Below are 14,215 nucleotides of genomic sequence, written 5' to 3' on the forward strand. Positions count from 1 at the left end.
AGTGATTTTGTAGCTGGGCATAAACGCACTGAAGCTATGCCATGGGAAAGTTGGTTATGAGTTTAGAGTGCAGGTCTTGGTAACTGATGTGTGACCTGCATTCAGTTCTCATGACCATTTTTCTCTTGCCTTTTCTTAATACATGAAACTAATTATAGCACATATAAGTCACTTAAATTTTTCTGTCCCGAGAAAGATCTTGAGACTTATCCTCCTCCACACTCAAAACAGGAGTATAGATTTTCCCATCGCAGTGGTTTGTTCTGGAGACTTATGATAGTGTCAAACTTTATATCTCAGAGAATGATTTATAGATTTTTCTCTCTGTCTGATGCTGTGTGTTTTCTTTTCAAACTCCAGTTACAAAGTCCTGTGCCAATTTCTCCCTCTCTCACAGCCCCACCCTGCAGTGAATCAGAAGTGCACCGTGTCTTTTTTTGGTCACAAGTCTTGGTGCAGTCATCCACTCCTGTCGTTGCTGATGATTAGACTAGTTATGCCGTTCTGCACAGGGAGCAGTGCGCTGTCTTATTTGGAAATGTAAATTGGTGACTAGAGCAAGTGCCCCGTTACAGAGGGCAGCACTTCACCATTAGGGCTACAAAGATGATTAAGGGAGTGGAGCATCTCCCTTATGAGGAGCGGCTGAGGGAGCTGGGTCTCTTTAGTTTGCAGAAGAGGAGACTGAGGGGAGACCTCATTCATGTTTATAAATATTTAAAGGGTGAGTGTCACGAGGATGGAGCCAGGCTCTTCTTGGTGACAACCAATGATAAGACAAGGGGTAACGGACACAAACTGGAACACAGGAGGTTCCACTTAAATTTGAGAAGAAACTTCTTCTAGTGAGGGTAACAGAGCACTGGAACAGGCTGCCCAGAGAGGTTGTGGAGTCTCCTTCTCTGGAGACATTCAAAACCTGCCTGGACGCCTTCCTGTGTAACCTCATCTAGGTGTTCCTGCTCCGGCAGGGGGATTGGACTAGATGATCTTTTGAGGTCCCTTCCAATCCCTAACGTTCTGTGATTCTGTGATAAGCGTATTTGGCCAGTGTTTCATCGTAGGCACTGGTCGCTGGTTAGGTTCCAAATGGAGTATATGGAGTTGGTGTTGATTTACAAGAGCCATAAATATTCTGCAATTTGCCAGCTTAGAAAGATCATCTTTCACTTTGAGCTCTGACGCTGTGGTTGAAAGTGCTGACCACTGGGCTGGTTCTCCATGATCGTCCCTTTCAGGAGATTTTATGCCCTTTTGCAGGGAGGGCATATGGCAACAACCACCACTTTCCCAACTCATTAAGGGAGAGAGGGTAGCAGTGTAGGAGAACGTCGTTTGGCTAAGAGTTTTCATTGCATCCTCCCGAGCCTCAAAGTATACGGTGATGGTATTGGTTGGCAGCTGTGACAGTGTGCCTGAAGCAGTGGACACACATCTTATGTGCTCAGAATGTAGAGAAATTAAATGTAAGTCTCACTTCTCTCTGTTGTTCCACCAATGTCTGTGGAGTTGCATGAGAAATGCGTATCACCTAGATCTTGCATCTGCTTGCTGATTACAGTAGGTGGAACAATATGGAATTGCACCACGAATCTGTAGCATTTCTCAGTTGTGTTAACACTGAATTGAAAGCTCTGTTCCTATTGGTATTTATTCTTAATCTTTGCTTTGAGTAAACATAATGTGACCTTATTTAACAGTTTTGGGTGTTTTAATCCCTTTCTTAACCTGGATTTTATTGATTTATTTGCTTTGAGTAAAGTATATTCACCTTCCATCATGCACAGAAACTGTCGTAGAAATCTTTGATTCCTTGAATTTTGACAAGGGTTTGATTTCGTAACATCTGTTGAAAGTTATATAGTGCAATGGTACACAGTGTTTCATGTACAAGTATGAGGTAATTAATCTGTGTACATCACTTCCTTGAGTCTGTCTTCATGCCTCAGTGGTGTTATTAGTGGGACTGTCCCATTGGGGTCTAATGCAGAATAAGAACGCTTATGTTTTGCTTGTGGTGGGTCTCTTATTCACCTACAGAATGCTGTATACCCATGAAAAAGGTCAAGTGTACAGAGATCTGTACATTACACAACTTGCAGACATAGTCTCGGGCATATGTAATATATATAACTTATTGCCAGAAAGCTAAAAGGAAATGATTGCATTTGAGGACAATGCCATCTACAACAATAGTTCAGTGTGCGTGAAATTAAAACCCGCTGGTAACACATGTAGAATAAATAAGTTGAGAGTGGTTATTTTTACTGTAGCTTTCTGTAGAGAGGAGTTTCTGCTGCTTACAATATTTCATTGGCTTCATTAAGAAAACCAGCAAATATTAATTATAACCTCTGTTACAGAGTATTGAATTCTCCAAAGCTGGACACGTAATACATTACACACACTGGAATAACAATATATCAGAATTAAAGTATAGCAATGTTATGCTGACAACATACTAACACACTTCACCTTATAGCCGAGATGGTTCCTTCTCTCCTTGATACCCTATCCCAGTTTTCAAGTGTTGCTCACTTGATCTACTGTGTGTAGCAATTACTTTAATCTGACATCTTAAAATACAAAGTCAAAACCAGACACTCAAACCACTTAACCTAGAGTGCTCAGTTTTCTGAAATCACACTTGTTACCTACTAAGTACCTGAGCAGTATTATAATATGATTTAATTTTGGTGAGTTTTTAGTGTGATGTTCAGTCCATCTATTAACATTGCATGAGAAGGTAAGAGTGTACTGTGAAGGTAGAAATACAAAGGAAATACGTAGCCTTAATGCAGTACTGAGAGTGCATCCTATCTGGTCATAGCCCATCGGCATCCTTTTCCCCACAGAACTGTTCCTTCCCATAGGAATTTCAGTGGCTCCATGCTTTGAAAGTGCGTATGACTGAAGATGAATAAATACAGTGACAGTAGCATGATTCTTTTACTGGTAGATGTCTGTTGCTAAGTGTTGAGACTCTTCAGTTCAGAAGACCAATGATTAACTACAGCAAGAGTATGGAGTTCTGGCTGCCAACTAGAAAAATGCTTAAAATGTCACAAGGGTTAATATTGAATGCTAATCCAGTTCTCATATCTAGAAAGCTGTCACTAGTCCTGTCGTAAGCTTGAACTCCCAAATCTGACAGTGTACAATTGCTGAGGCCAAATCTTAATCTTGTTCCCTTGCTATGAAATCAAAGGGGTTCTCGAATGATGAAGGTGAAGAGCTTTCACTGACTTAGGGAAGACTGCTAGTATTTTGCATGATGCAGACATTTAATGAGAAATGTCAGGTATGGAGGGAGTAAGGTGGCAGAAAGGCCCTAGAGACAAAGGCTTGCCTAGTTTTTGTAAAACATGACCATTTGATAAATTAGTTCATCACTAAAATGTTAATTTAAAAATTCTTCAGTTCTGTACTTCCTGAACACATACGTGAGAAAGATGTTGTAAAAGGCCTCAAACAAGACCTCACTCAAGGACATGATTTTTGTAACTGTGACTGATACATCCCAGTACAGATACATCCTGGTGCATTCTGAAGGACTACAGATAAACCAGCAGAACACTGGCTGAGACCAGGATAAGGGAGCTGAGGAAAGGGGTCCGGGAAAGACCATAAATGGGAGAAAGACTCAAGAGCTTATGGAAAGAACAGCAAGAGTGCCTGTTCAGAACCACAAAGGACCACCAGAAACCACCAAAGGACCCCTTGGACACAAGCACAGTTTGATCCAAGAATGATTCAGCAGATATTTAAATATACAATAATTGCATTTAAATGGTTACCAATCACTGTAGCTCAGATTATGCAATCCTGAAACTTTTGTGTATGAATATGCCAAGAAAAGTGCCAGTAGTCGTGTGAGCTTGGATGGAATAAATAATGCCCCTCGCATCCAACATCAAATAAAGAATGCCTGCTTCTTAGTGCTATGTTGGTGTTCAGAGGTTTTTCTATTCTCAATTTCAGTGACAAAGAGAAAATGCTTTCTCTCTTATTTGAGAATGTATTCAAAGTAATATGCAGGAGTTGGATCTGACTGATACTTTATTCTTGCTGTCAAGAGCAGTTTTCAGTGCTTCAGCATCACTGTCTCCGAACATCTGAGTTTTTAAAATTTTGCTCGCGTAATCATGTACCTTGTTTGGCTTGCATGTATTCTGTAATCTTCAAGGATGTCTTTAGTGTATACTGTAGCCTTCCTCTTTGATAAAAGAAATATACTTATTTGACTAATTGAATGGAAGTTCGAGATTTTGCTTTGAAACTGAAATACTGATAGGAATGTTATATACCCTTCCACACTTAGAAAGAATACTGCTTCTGGCTGAAAAAAGAAGGAAGTTCATTGATGAATACTTAATGCTTTTCTAAATAATTGTTTTTAGTTGAACTGGGTGGAAGCAGAAATTATATTGTCTTTACGTTATGTATGAAATTTTTCAGAGTTCTACTCGTTCATAATCCAAATGGAAAATTCATATCCCAAGATTTACATCGAACTAAGGTTTTTGAAATGGAAGAAAAAAGGTCACTTTGCTGTGTATGGGAGTGTGTTCTGAATGTCAACTCAGGCAGGCTAATGCAGAAAGAGCTATGCCTTAACTTGCTGAGCAGGTTTTGGGGTTTTCTTTTTTGGTTTATGGGGATTTTTGGGGATTTTGAGGGGATTTGGTGAGTTTCTGGTTTTGGTTGGCCTTTTTTTTGTTTAGTTTTGTTTTGTTATGGCAAGCAATTGTGTGGAGATCTTGATGGTGACATTACTTGGCAAACATTTTGGAGTTAGCTCAACAAGTGACATCACACCCCCTCAAGGTTTTCCACATAAAACATGTCTTCCAAAGAAAATACAAAAATTGAGACTTAATCTAAAATCTATTATTGCACCCTCTAAGGTCTCATTAGGCACCTCAGTATTTCCCCTTCCCACCCCTCAGCCACTACCACCTTTTTCCAGATAGATAGACTAAATGTTGCACATAATAGCGGTAAATGTTTTATAATCTTCTTGGGGGAACATGAAGGAGAGGCAGGGAAGAGAGTTTTAATCCCATGTCTACCCTGTTTTCACAAGAAAAAAAAATACAGTGACGCCAATCCTTAGTCTTTCCTTCTGTGCAGCTTTTCATGCTGTGTGAGCATGCAACATGTGTCCGATGCAACATTTTCCTACTTTTAGCAACTGTAGTTGTTTAACTCCAAGAGATGAGTGGCTCAGTTTTTGAGAAACAGGTAGCAGAGATGAAAAGTTCCATTCACCTCAGGTTCCTGATATGATGGTGTTTCACGCAAACTGTTCTTAGAGAGAAAAAAAGGTCAGTTCTGTGCCTCATGGGAGGATTTCGTATGTGCTTTTCTATGTCTGTCTGTGCTTGCCTGCATCTGTACACATTTCTCTGAGGAGCAAAGGGGTTTTTCCCCAGATGCTTTAATTGTAATCTATAAAGGTGACTGTATACTGGGTGGGAAGTGTGCGTGCTGTCTTTGATAAACCTGCAACAGACAAGTGTAGCGTGAGGGTGAAGGTTGCCAAAATATCTGGAACATGATGTTACACAGGAGAAGCAGAGGAAGAATTATCTATGCATAATGTGAGTTTAGAATAGGCTTGACATTCTCACACCCAAACATTTCCATCTGGAAGCTGTTCCTAAGCGAAAGGAAACAGACTCTATCTTCTGGAGTGGCTATTCCAGGGAATAGGAAATGTTCTTTGATTTTTTTTTTTCCTTAGGATGTGTTCAATTTTAATACAGAATCAGAGAAACCACAGTTTAAAACATTAAATTCTTCTTAATCCTTTTGAGAATTGTTACTGAAACCCTCACACTGTGTTTAAACAAGCTGTGGTGCTTTTAGGTTACACTTAAAAATAAATTTGGATTTATGCTTATTTATGCCAATGCTGATATGAGAACTTTATAGCGTGCTTATTTTCAAAGCTTTCTGTAAATTAGCTTCTGCCTTTGCTTCCTCTCTCTGCATTTCTGTGATCTGTACAAACACCTTCTACTTTTCCTTATGTCTTTTTCTTCTGCTGTCAAGGGCTGCATGCCTGATTTCATATTCTGTAACATACTGTAGTGTACACTAGGCATCTTAAATGTGCTGATGCGTTCACCTGCTTCATGTTGGTTGTAACTTTACACGTGTGCGTATCTCCCTGTATTCTCTGTAGTGTAACATACCTGTTGTCCTGCCACAGCACTGAAGAATGTGCCTTCTGTTTGACCTACCCCACATGCTGATGGAGATGTAGACACTACTGTTATTGAGGAGTAATTTGCCATGTTTTTCACAGCTGTACTCCCAAAATACAACTCTGCAAATATTTGCGATTTTAGCAGATGCAGAATAAGAAGGTGAACAGATCCTTAGACGTAATATTAAAGTGGATAAAATAATAAATATTAAAATAATAAAATATTAAAATAATATTAGTACTAAGGCAAGAGAGGTAACCTTACCTTTCACATTCTTGTTCCAGTAAATTTGTAAACTCATCGCTTTTTTCCATGTATTTGCTGTGCTTCCTCTTCTCTTCTTCTAGTTCGTAAAGTGTCTGTCTGTGTGATTTTTCTACCATTAGAAGTTGCTCCAGCATTCGTCTGTGAGTTTCTTTCTGTTTCTCTACAACTTTATCAAGCTACAAAAAAAGCAAAACCTCCTCAAGTCTTTTGAAACTCTTGGTTGCTTTCATTAATGAAAGATTTTAAGAGAGGCTTAATGATGCAAAACACATTTGATAGACTAATGACCAGGTTCTTCGATATCTGTTTGGAAAGGGTTATTTAGTTCAGTCAGTCTAATTCTGACAAATTAGAAAAATAAGCTAAGGTACTGTTTTGCAGGACCCTCAGTCACCTTCTGTTCCTCCTCCTGCCATGTCTGATCCTCAGCAGCTACTAATTAACAGTTACTGTTCCCAGGGCTGTGCTCTTCTCATTGATCATTGTGGTAGGGAAACAGATGTCTTGGCAGAGGAAGCCTTTGCTTCACACAGAAGTAGTCTGACTTTTGGTTGAGTAGAAATAGCTGCCTCTTTGTAGCGGTGTAGGAAATGAGAGCTTTAGATTGTCTTTGTAAGGTAGACAGGTAGGTCAAAAACCAGCTTTCCTCTGGTTTCACAAGAAAGGTTTCCGCAGCCAAGAGTGGAAAGCAATCCTGAATCTTGTCTCCTGTGCTTACTCTAACCATGGCTTTGGGTTTCTGGAATAAGTAAGTGGTAAATTTTTAACTGGTTGGAAATATTTTTATTTAATGGTGACATTTCCTTCCCCCCCCACCCCCCCAAATTTCACACATTATGAAGGGGTTTGCCTTGCAGATGGCACCTTTATAGCAGATTTTGAACATCAGATTCCCTCCCCATCTCCAAGGATGTCTGCTGAGCTTCTACATATTATTGTGTAATGATATGTTAATTTAAATAATCTGGTTTAGGTTTTGATAATAATTTTTAGCTTTTCTAAACCATAGAGGTATTGGGATAACTGTTCACTGGAGTTATGCTGTTAAACAAATTGATTTCTGCAAGCTGACAGAACATTGTAATTTTGAGGATTCTCTTAAAATTTTGAATTCAGTATGTGACCGAGTTATGCAAGTGCATGTCTGTGAAACCAGAAGGGGTTTTCTTCCTTAGGCGTTACTGATCCAGTTGAAGTTTGAGGAGTGCTCACTGGGAAAAGTCTGTATTGGTGAGAATCTTTGTTCCCTGCTCATTCCCCTTCCCCTGTAGAGACTGCCTCCCTCATCAGGTCAACACAGAAATCCTCATATCCTTTTTGGAAAAGAAATTTTGAGCTCAAAGCCTAGTACTTTTTAATCAGAGTCTATCCTAGTAGGTCAAACTACTGTGCAGTGCTTCACTCTATTAATAGGAAAGAATTCACAAATGAGCAGTGTGGGAAGCAAGGCTGGTTCTGGTTCTCCAGTGTTTTCCCCAAAAGGAATGTCATGTGCCACAAGAAACACTGGGGCGTCAGATTCTTAGGGCCACTGCTTATTTTGGACAATTTAATCCCAAGGAATATGGTTAATTATCTTTTCCTCATGTCTGTTCACAGTTTGGCTGATAGAAGCAATGACAGGAAAGGTGGGAGTGCCTAAACATGAATTTCTTGAATGAGTGAGAATATCCTCAATTTCTGCCATGGACTTCTGAGTCTTCTTCTACTTACTTCAGCTTCTTTTTAAGCTTCATATATTCTCTTATGTTTCTCCTAAACAATTATTAACTTTTTTGATGGCACTGCTATGAATAAGGAAGAAGGAACTATTGACAAGACTTTGAGGATGGTTTGAGTCCAAAATATTTAAACAGAAATGTGGACTGTTTTGAAAATTGCCCATTCTTTCTGTTCAGACACTTAGGGAGTTTTGTTTCTGTTATGACATAGTTGAATTCATTTCATGCATGATCAAAAAATGTAAAGAAACCTATGACTGTCTTTTTTTGCTCTTTTGTGGTGCTCTTATAGTAGGTTGCTAAAGTTTTTTTTGTCTTATTCACTTATAATCTGCAGATTATGTCAGTGCTTTCTGGAATCATGATCCTGAAGTAAGACCTCTCTTGGGAAAACATTTCTTACCTAAAACCTTGCATATGAAAGCTTTCTCAGTAAGCAAGCACTGCCTTATACAGTAAGTTCTTGGCTGTGTTTTCTGTGTCTTTTACAGAAGTTAAAAACTGAATTGCCTTAAAAGGTCAAGTTGAAGAAAACCGGCCATTTTTGATTTCTCTACACTCTCCCTTCTTCCACCAGAAGGGGAAGTTTCAAGATGTAAAGTCTTTTGTTCAGCACTAGCTTACAGAATGAGAGAATTTTTGTTTTATCAACCTTCCTTGCCCTCCAAGATTTGAGAGCAGTTTTTTGGAACAGCTACTGCACAGATGCATGAAGCACCATCACTCGAGTGTCTGATCCTCGCCTTTTTAAAGGCTGTGCTGTTGTCAACAAGCAGCCTGCCTCCTGGTTTTTGATAAGGTTCTGGTGTGGTGCTGTTGGCTCTGTCTTACTTCGATTGGTATGAACTGGACATCAGCCTTGCATGATAGTGCTTGCTGGCCTCAGCCCTCAGTGCAGATCGGGTGGGGAAGAAGGCAAAGGGGTGAACTTCTGATTTCTTTTGGCAGGCAGTCTGCATGGATGAGGTTAAAAAAGTAAACTGATGCTTTTGTATGAGTTGGACCACTGCTTCAAAAGTATATGTAAGAACCTAAGCAGATGTGTAAATTGCTATCATAAGAAGACACTGAAATTTCTGTCTACAAGCTCATAAATCAAATTACTCCTGTTTCCAAACATGCCTGATGGAGTTGAGTGTTAGTCATCAACACAAACAACACTAACCAAATAGAAAATAGTCCTGCTTATGCACTATTGGGTGTGAAGGGTGTGGGACCTGCCAGCAGTGTTTTATGGGTTCAGTGTATTTTGTTTGCTCTGGAGTATTTGTTGAATGGCTATGAGAGGTCAATTCAAGTGGTAGTCCAAGCAGCAAGTACACAAGAAGAAAGGTAGTAACTCCAGCTTTTTGTTTGGCAGTTCTCAGTGAGCAATGCCAGTGCCCTTCACTATGCGGTTGTGTTTTTGTCGGTGTTGAGATTAGCTTTTTGGATTACAAACTGGTATTTGGAATGGGAGAAGTGTGTATTCAAAACCCGCCTGGACGTGTTCCTGTGTGACCTAGTCTGAGTGATCCTGTTCTGACAGGGGGGTTGGACTGGATGATCTTTCAAGGTCCCTTCCAACTCCTAATATTCTGTGATTCAAGGCAGGTAGGGGGAATAAGGAATTTGTAAGTGGGTAAAAGAACAGTAGTGTCCTGGGGAGACCTGCTCACTTGAAAGGTAAGAGAGACAAGTAGATAAGCTGCTGCATCAAAGCTGGTTTCATGTTGCAGTTTTCTCCTGTTGCTCGAATTAGAAGATGCATTTAGGCTTTTTTTTCAAGAAAGCCGTCAAAATCAGTTCTACTATGAGCATTTGCAGCTGGCACACGGCAAGCTGTGCATAGGAACAAGGTTGGGAGCAATAGGTTGGGATTCTGCTCGGGAGAGAAGGGAAGTGGTGCTGGACCTGTCTCCTGGTGCAGTTGGGTGATAGAGAAGACAGTTGGAGAAGCAGCAGATCCTACATCACAAGATATGCAGACACCTGAGATCTTCAAGTATGCTGCAGAATGGGTATGAGTACTTGGCCTTGTGACACTTGTGTGTGTTATTGTGCAGCATGCCTCTCTCCTTGCAAGACCAAGCAGAGCAGAGCCTAGTACTGGGTCGCTGCACTTATCTGTGCTTTGTTTGGAAGCTCTGTTGTGTCCCACTGTGCGATAAGGGAGCTTCCCTGAAGAGCAAATTTGACTGTTGCATTTTCCCTGTGAGATCTTGTGGCTAACTTCCTTGTATCCAGAGGAGGAGAGAGAGAAGTTGTATGAACCTCTGCTACTGTGAGATCCTCTCACAGTCGCAGTCTCCAGCGGCCCCTGGTTCCTCAAATTACTCTGTCCAAACTCTGCATGTGCAGAAATATTCATTAATATTTACGTACACACATTTACTCTTGGCTAAAAACTGTGGAGAACTAATAAGCGGCAGTATAAATGTCTTCTGTTGAAAATTAGTGATAAAATTTTAAGTAATTTGTTGTTTCGTTGTTGCTAACCATATGGGCTTTTTGCTAGAATTAATACTTGGACATAATGTACAATACAAAGGAAAATAAGAAGCGTTGTCTGACATAACCGTGAATAGTTCAGCAAGCTACAAATTCACAGGAATTTAGTCATTTAAATACATTTTGCCACCGACTCATGTCTGCAGTCAAACTAGCTCGGTGTATCTTATACACATTACATTGCAGCTGAACTTTCCATCTTTTTTTTAAACTGCTTTGTGTTTAACACTTGCCAGAATAAAATCTATGTTAGTTAACGTTTCTTTATCCAAAATTCAGTGAAATATTATACCTGTTGATAATATCCCCATAGCCACTGTTTATAAATGTTTAATCTTGAGTTTAGGATTACTGGAGATTATGGAACAGTCCTTCCTTGACTTTTTCAACCCTAGCTGAGCCAGATTTCCGTGCAGATACGTCGGTCTGCTTTTCTTGAATGCCACGTTGCCAATGTTGTTGTTTCAGACTTCCTATGACTGTAACTTATTGGTGCCCTACAGCTGTCACAGAATCACAGTATGTTAGGAGTTGGAAGGGACCTCTGAAGATCATCCAGTCCAACCCCCTGCCAGAGCAGGTTCACCTAGACCAGATCACGTTCACCTAGACCAGATCACACAGAAACACGTCCAGGCAGGTTTTGAATGTCTCCAGAGAAGGAGACTCCACAACCTCTCTGGGCAGCCTGGTCCAGTGCTCTGTCACAGTGACAAAGTTTCTCCTTATGTTCAGATTGAACCTCCTCTGTTCCATTTTGTGACCATTGCCCCATGTCCTGTCGCTGGACACAACTGAGAAGAGTCTGGTCCCATCCTCCTGACAGTCTTGCTTTAGGTATTGATAAGCATTAGTGGGATCCCCCCTCAGTCTCCTCCTCCAGGCTAAGCAGACCCAGCTCTCTCATCCTTTTCTCATATGGGAGATGCTCCAGTCCCCTCATCATCTCAGTAACTCTATGCTGGGCTCTCTCCAGTAGCTACTTGTCCTTCTTGAACTGGGGAACCCAGAACTGTACGTAGTTGGGATGATGTGAGAATGCAATCAGATATACTTTGTTAAAAGGCTGACGAGGATGAATCTTTCCCCGAGTGGACTGGCACTGCACACCATAAAATCTGCAGTAGCTTCCTCTATGTCTCTCTTTTCCTACATTTCCTTCTCTGTTTGTTTTTTTTTTTTAAATTCTTTTTAGAAATTTGTTTGATTTTTTTCAATCTGGGAAAATGGTTCTCATGCTGTTTTTCTGTATTTACTAGAATGCTAAATGCTGTTCATTTTCTATTCAAAAGTAGCGGCAATTGATCTGAAGTAAGATTTTTTCATAAATAATTGACTCAATCAAAATTTGTAAACCATGCAAATATGGAAAATCTTTTCAGGCCTTTGTGTCAGACAGAAGAAAAAAAATAATCTATTTTCTTTTCTTTGTAAGCCTCTTTAAACATAAAACAATTTATTTTATCCTCAACTGTGGGGAATAAGATTAGGCTTATCTTGTTAGGTTGCCGAAAGAAATAGCTGCAAAGCAAATTTGTCTGAAAAAACCCTCTGCTTTCAAAAAGAGAAAAAAATCTACTCATAACCAAAGACGACATATTTTTGAATTTGTCACACTCTTCATAACTTTTGCGAAGGAGAGTGTATTACTACTGTTTTAATTTAGCTACATTTCTTCATGCATTAATCCCATTCCTAGTGAGTAAAGCTGTCCAGTCACCAGGTTTTCCCACTATGTTCTTAACCAAATTTGCCAAGAAACTCCATAGAAGTTTAGAGTAGATGAGTGAGTTGTGAGAGGGTGTTAAAGGATATCTTCTGAAACTTGATTGTATTTTCAATTGGCTTTTGGGAAGATCCTCTGTGTTCAGAGCTAGAAGGCTAAATTGTCGAGAGTGAGAGAGATGTACATGTTCTAGAGGAACTGGATCAGCAGAGATTTTGTAGCCAGATACAAAGGTGACAAAGTGGGAATTCAAAGGGTTTGTTCCCATACTTTGTGGCTGGTTCCATCTCTCCCTTGGTTTTTATAAACATTTAAAAAATCCTAACAAAAACTAAATGCATCTCTGACTTAATTTGTGGGGATTTCAAGGCTGAAATTCTGGAATGCCTGATGGTTTACCAAGGTATATGAAGTGCCAGTGGTGCTTCTAGCCTTTCAGTTGCTCTTGGGATGTTCACCTTTGCCTCTTGGAATTGACAAATCCAATGGTGTTAGAAATCCTTTCTATGGCATTAAGTGAATAAGGAAAAAAGTGTGTAGGTAAAGTAACAGACTGAACTTATGTTTTCAAACTATTTTGGACTTCTGTTCAAATCGTTTCCATTTGCGCTCAAAGTTACTATGACATAATGCCACAATGTTCTAAAATAAATTAACCTCCACAGTTGAGCTTTTCTGTTTCACATAGTAGCCAGAGATTTTAACCTCTGAGCCAGTTAAATGAGTGTTGACCTTTTGACTGACGTAACTTTCTCTGAAATTAACTCTGTATCCTTAGGTATTTTTCTCTTCAGAAAGATTGGAAAACGCATAGTAGAAGAATTTTCTTTATAGTTTCTGTTTTTGTTTTTATGATGATTATGTATACTGAGCAACACATTAAAAATTATTATCTGAATTCAAGAGAAGACACTTTCTTGGGAAAAAACGTATTCTCATATGAAGGGATTTTCATATCCAGTGATTTGCATTGCAGGGCAGAAATGAAACTCAGATAAACTGATACCACAGCTGGTATAACTGTGACCCCCACCCAGAAATAGTGGGATATGTAAAGGTGCCGTTACTGCTCAATGGGCCTTTACCAGCCATTGGTAAGTTGGCCTCAGTGAGGTGAATGGGGAGGCATCTGTTTTTATGGGCTGGGAATTTGGATAACATAAAGGGAAAAAGAGAAGGCGGTGTCAAACATAGAAGGCTGATTATCAGAGTTTGTGTTAGACAAAATCATGTCTGTCTGTGTTTAAAGCCTCCAGTGCACAGTATAAATGAGGATCATTAGATACCTGTTTTTATTAGGGACCCTAAGGACCCATTTGCTTTCTTTCCCTGAAGCTAGTGAGATATTTTCTGTTGAATTTGGAGAGAACTATGGTTAAATATCAATTATGTATTCATACCTCTCCCATAGGCTTTTCATAGACATCTTCTTGCCATTGCTCAGCCTTTGTTTGAATAGCATCTCGCTGGAGGGCCTCTAACACCTTCTTGGGAGTAACAAAGCCGTATTGTGCTTCAAGCAAAGCCAGGTCAATTTTTTCAGCCTTAAGTACTCCTATAACTTCATCTTGAGCCTGCAGAAACGCAAAGTAAGGTTTTATTTTGTTAAACTGTATAGTGTATTTACAGGTTAGCTTTCTGCTTTTGATTTTAAGAAGACTGAAGAACTTTTTAAAGAACGATGTGTATGTAAAGGGCCCTAAAGTAGTGAGTAACATGAAGACAGTTAAAAGAATGAGGGAAGTATTGGTCTTTGTGTTTTATTAGTTCTGCATACTTTCCAGCATCTTCAGAAC

At 39.7% G+C, this 14,215-nt stretch overlaps 1 protein-coding gene across 1 annotated transcript in view; it reads right to left on the reverse strand.

Annotated features, from left to right (window-relative positions):
• FILIP1L (filamin A interacting protein 1-like) overlaps window positions 1–13,993 on the reverse strand; it is a 63,939-nt gene extending 49,946 nt beyond the window's left edge. The window contains 2 exon segments of the mRNA XM_010179065.1: window positions 6,480–6,658; window positions 13,820–13,993. Coding sequence (XP_010177367.1) covers window positions 6,480–6,658; window positions 13,820–13,828 — 188 coding nt within the window. The 5' untranslated portion in view covers window positions 13,829–13,993.
• Window positions 13,994–14,215: the final 222 nt, after the last annotated feature.

This window comes from Mesitornis unicolor, unplaced genomic scaffold (genome assembly GCF_000695765.1).
Source record: "Mesitornis unicolor isolate BGI_N332 unplaced genomic scaffold, ASM69576v1 scaffold13242, whole genome shotgun sequence".
NCBI classification, from domain to species: Eukaryota; Metazoa; Chordata; class Aves; order Mesitornithiformes; family Mesitornithidae; genus Mesitornis; species Mesitornis unicolor.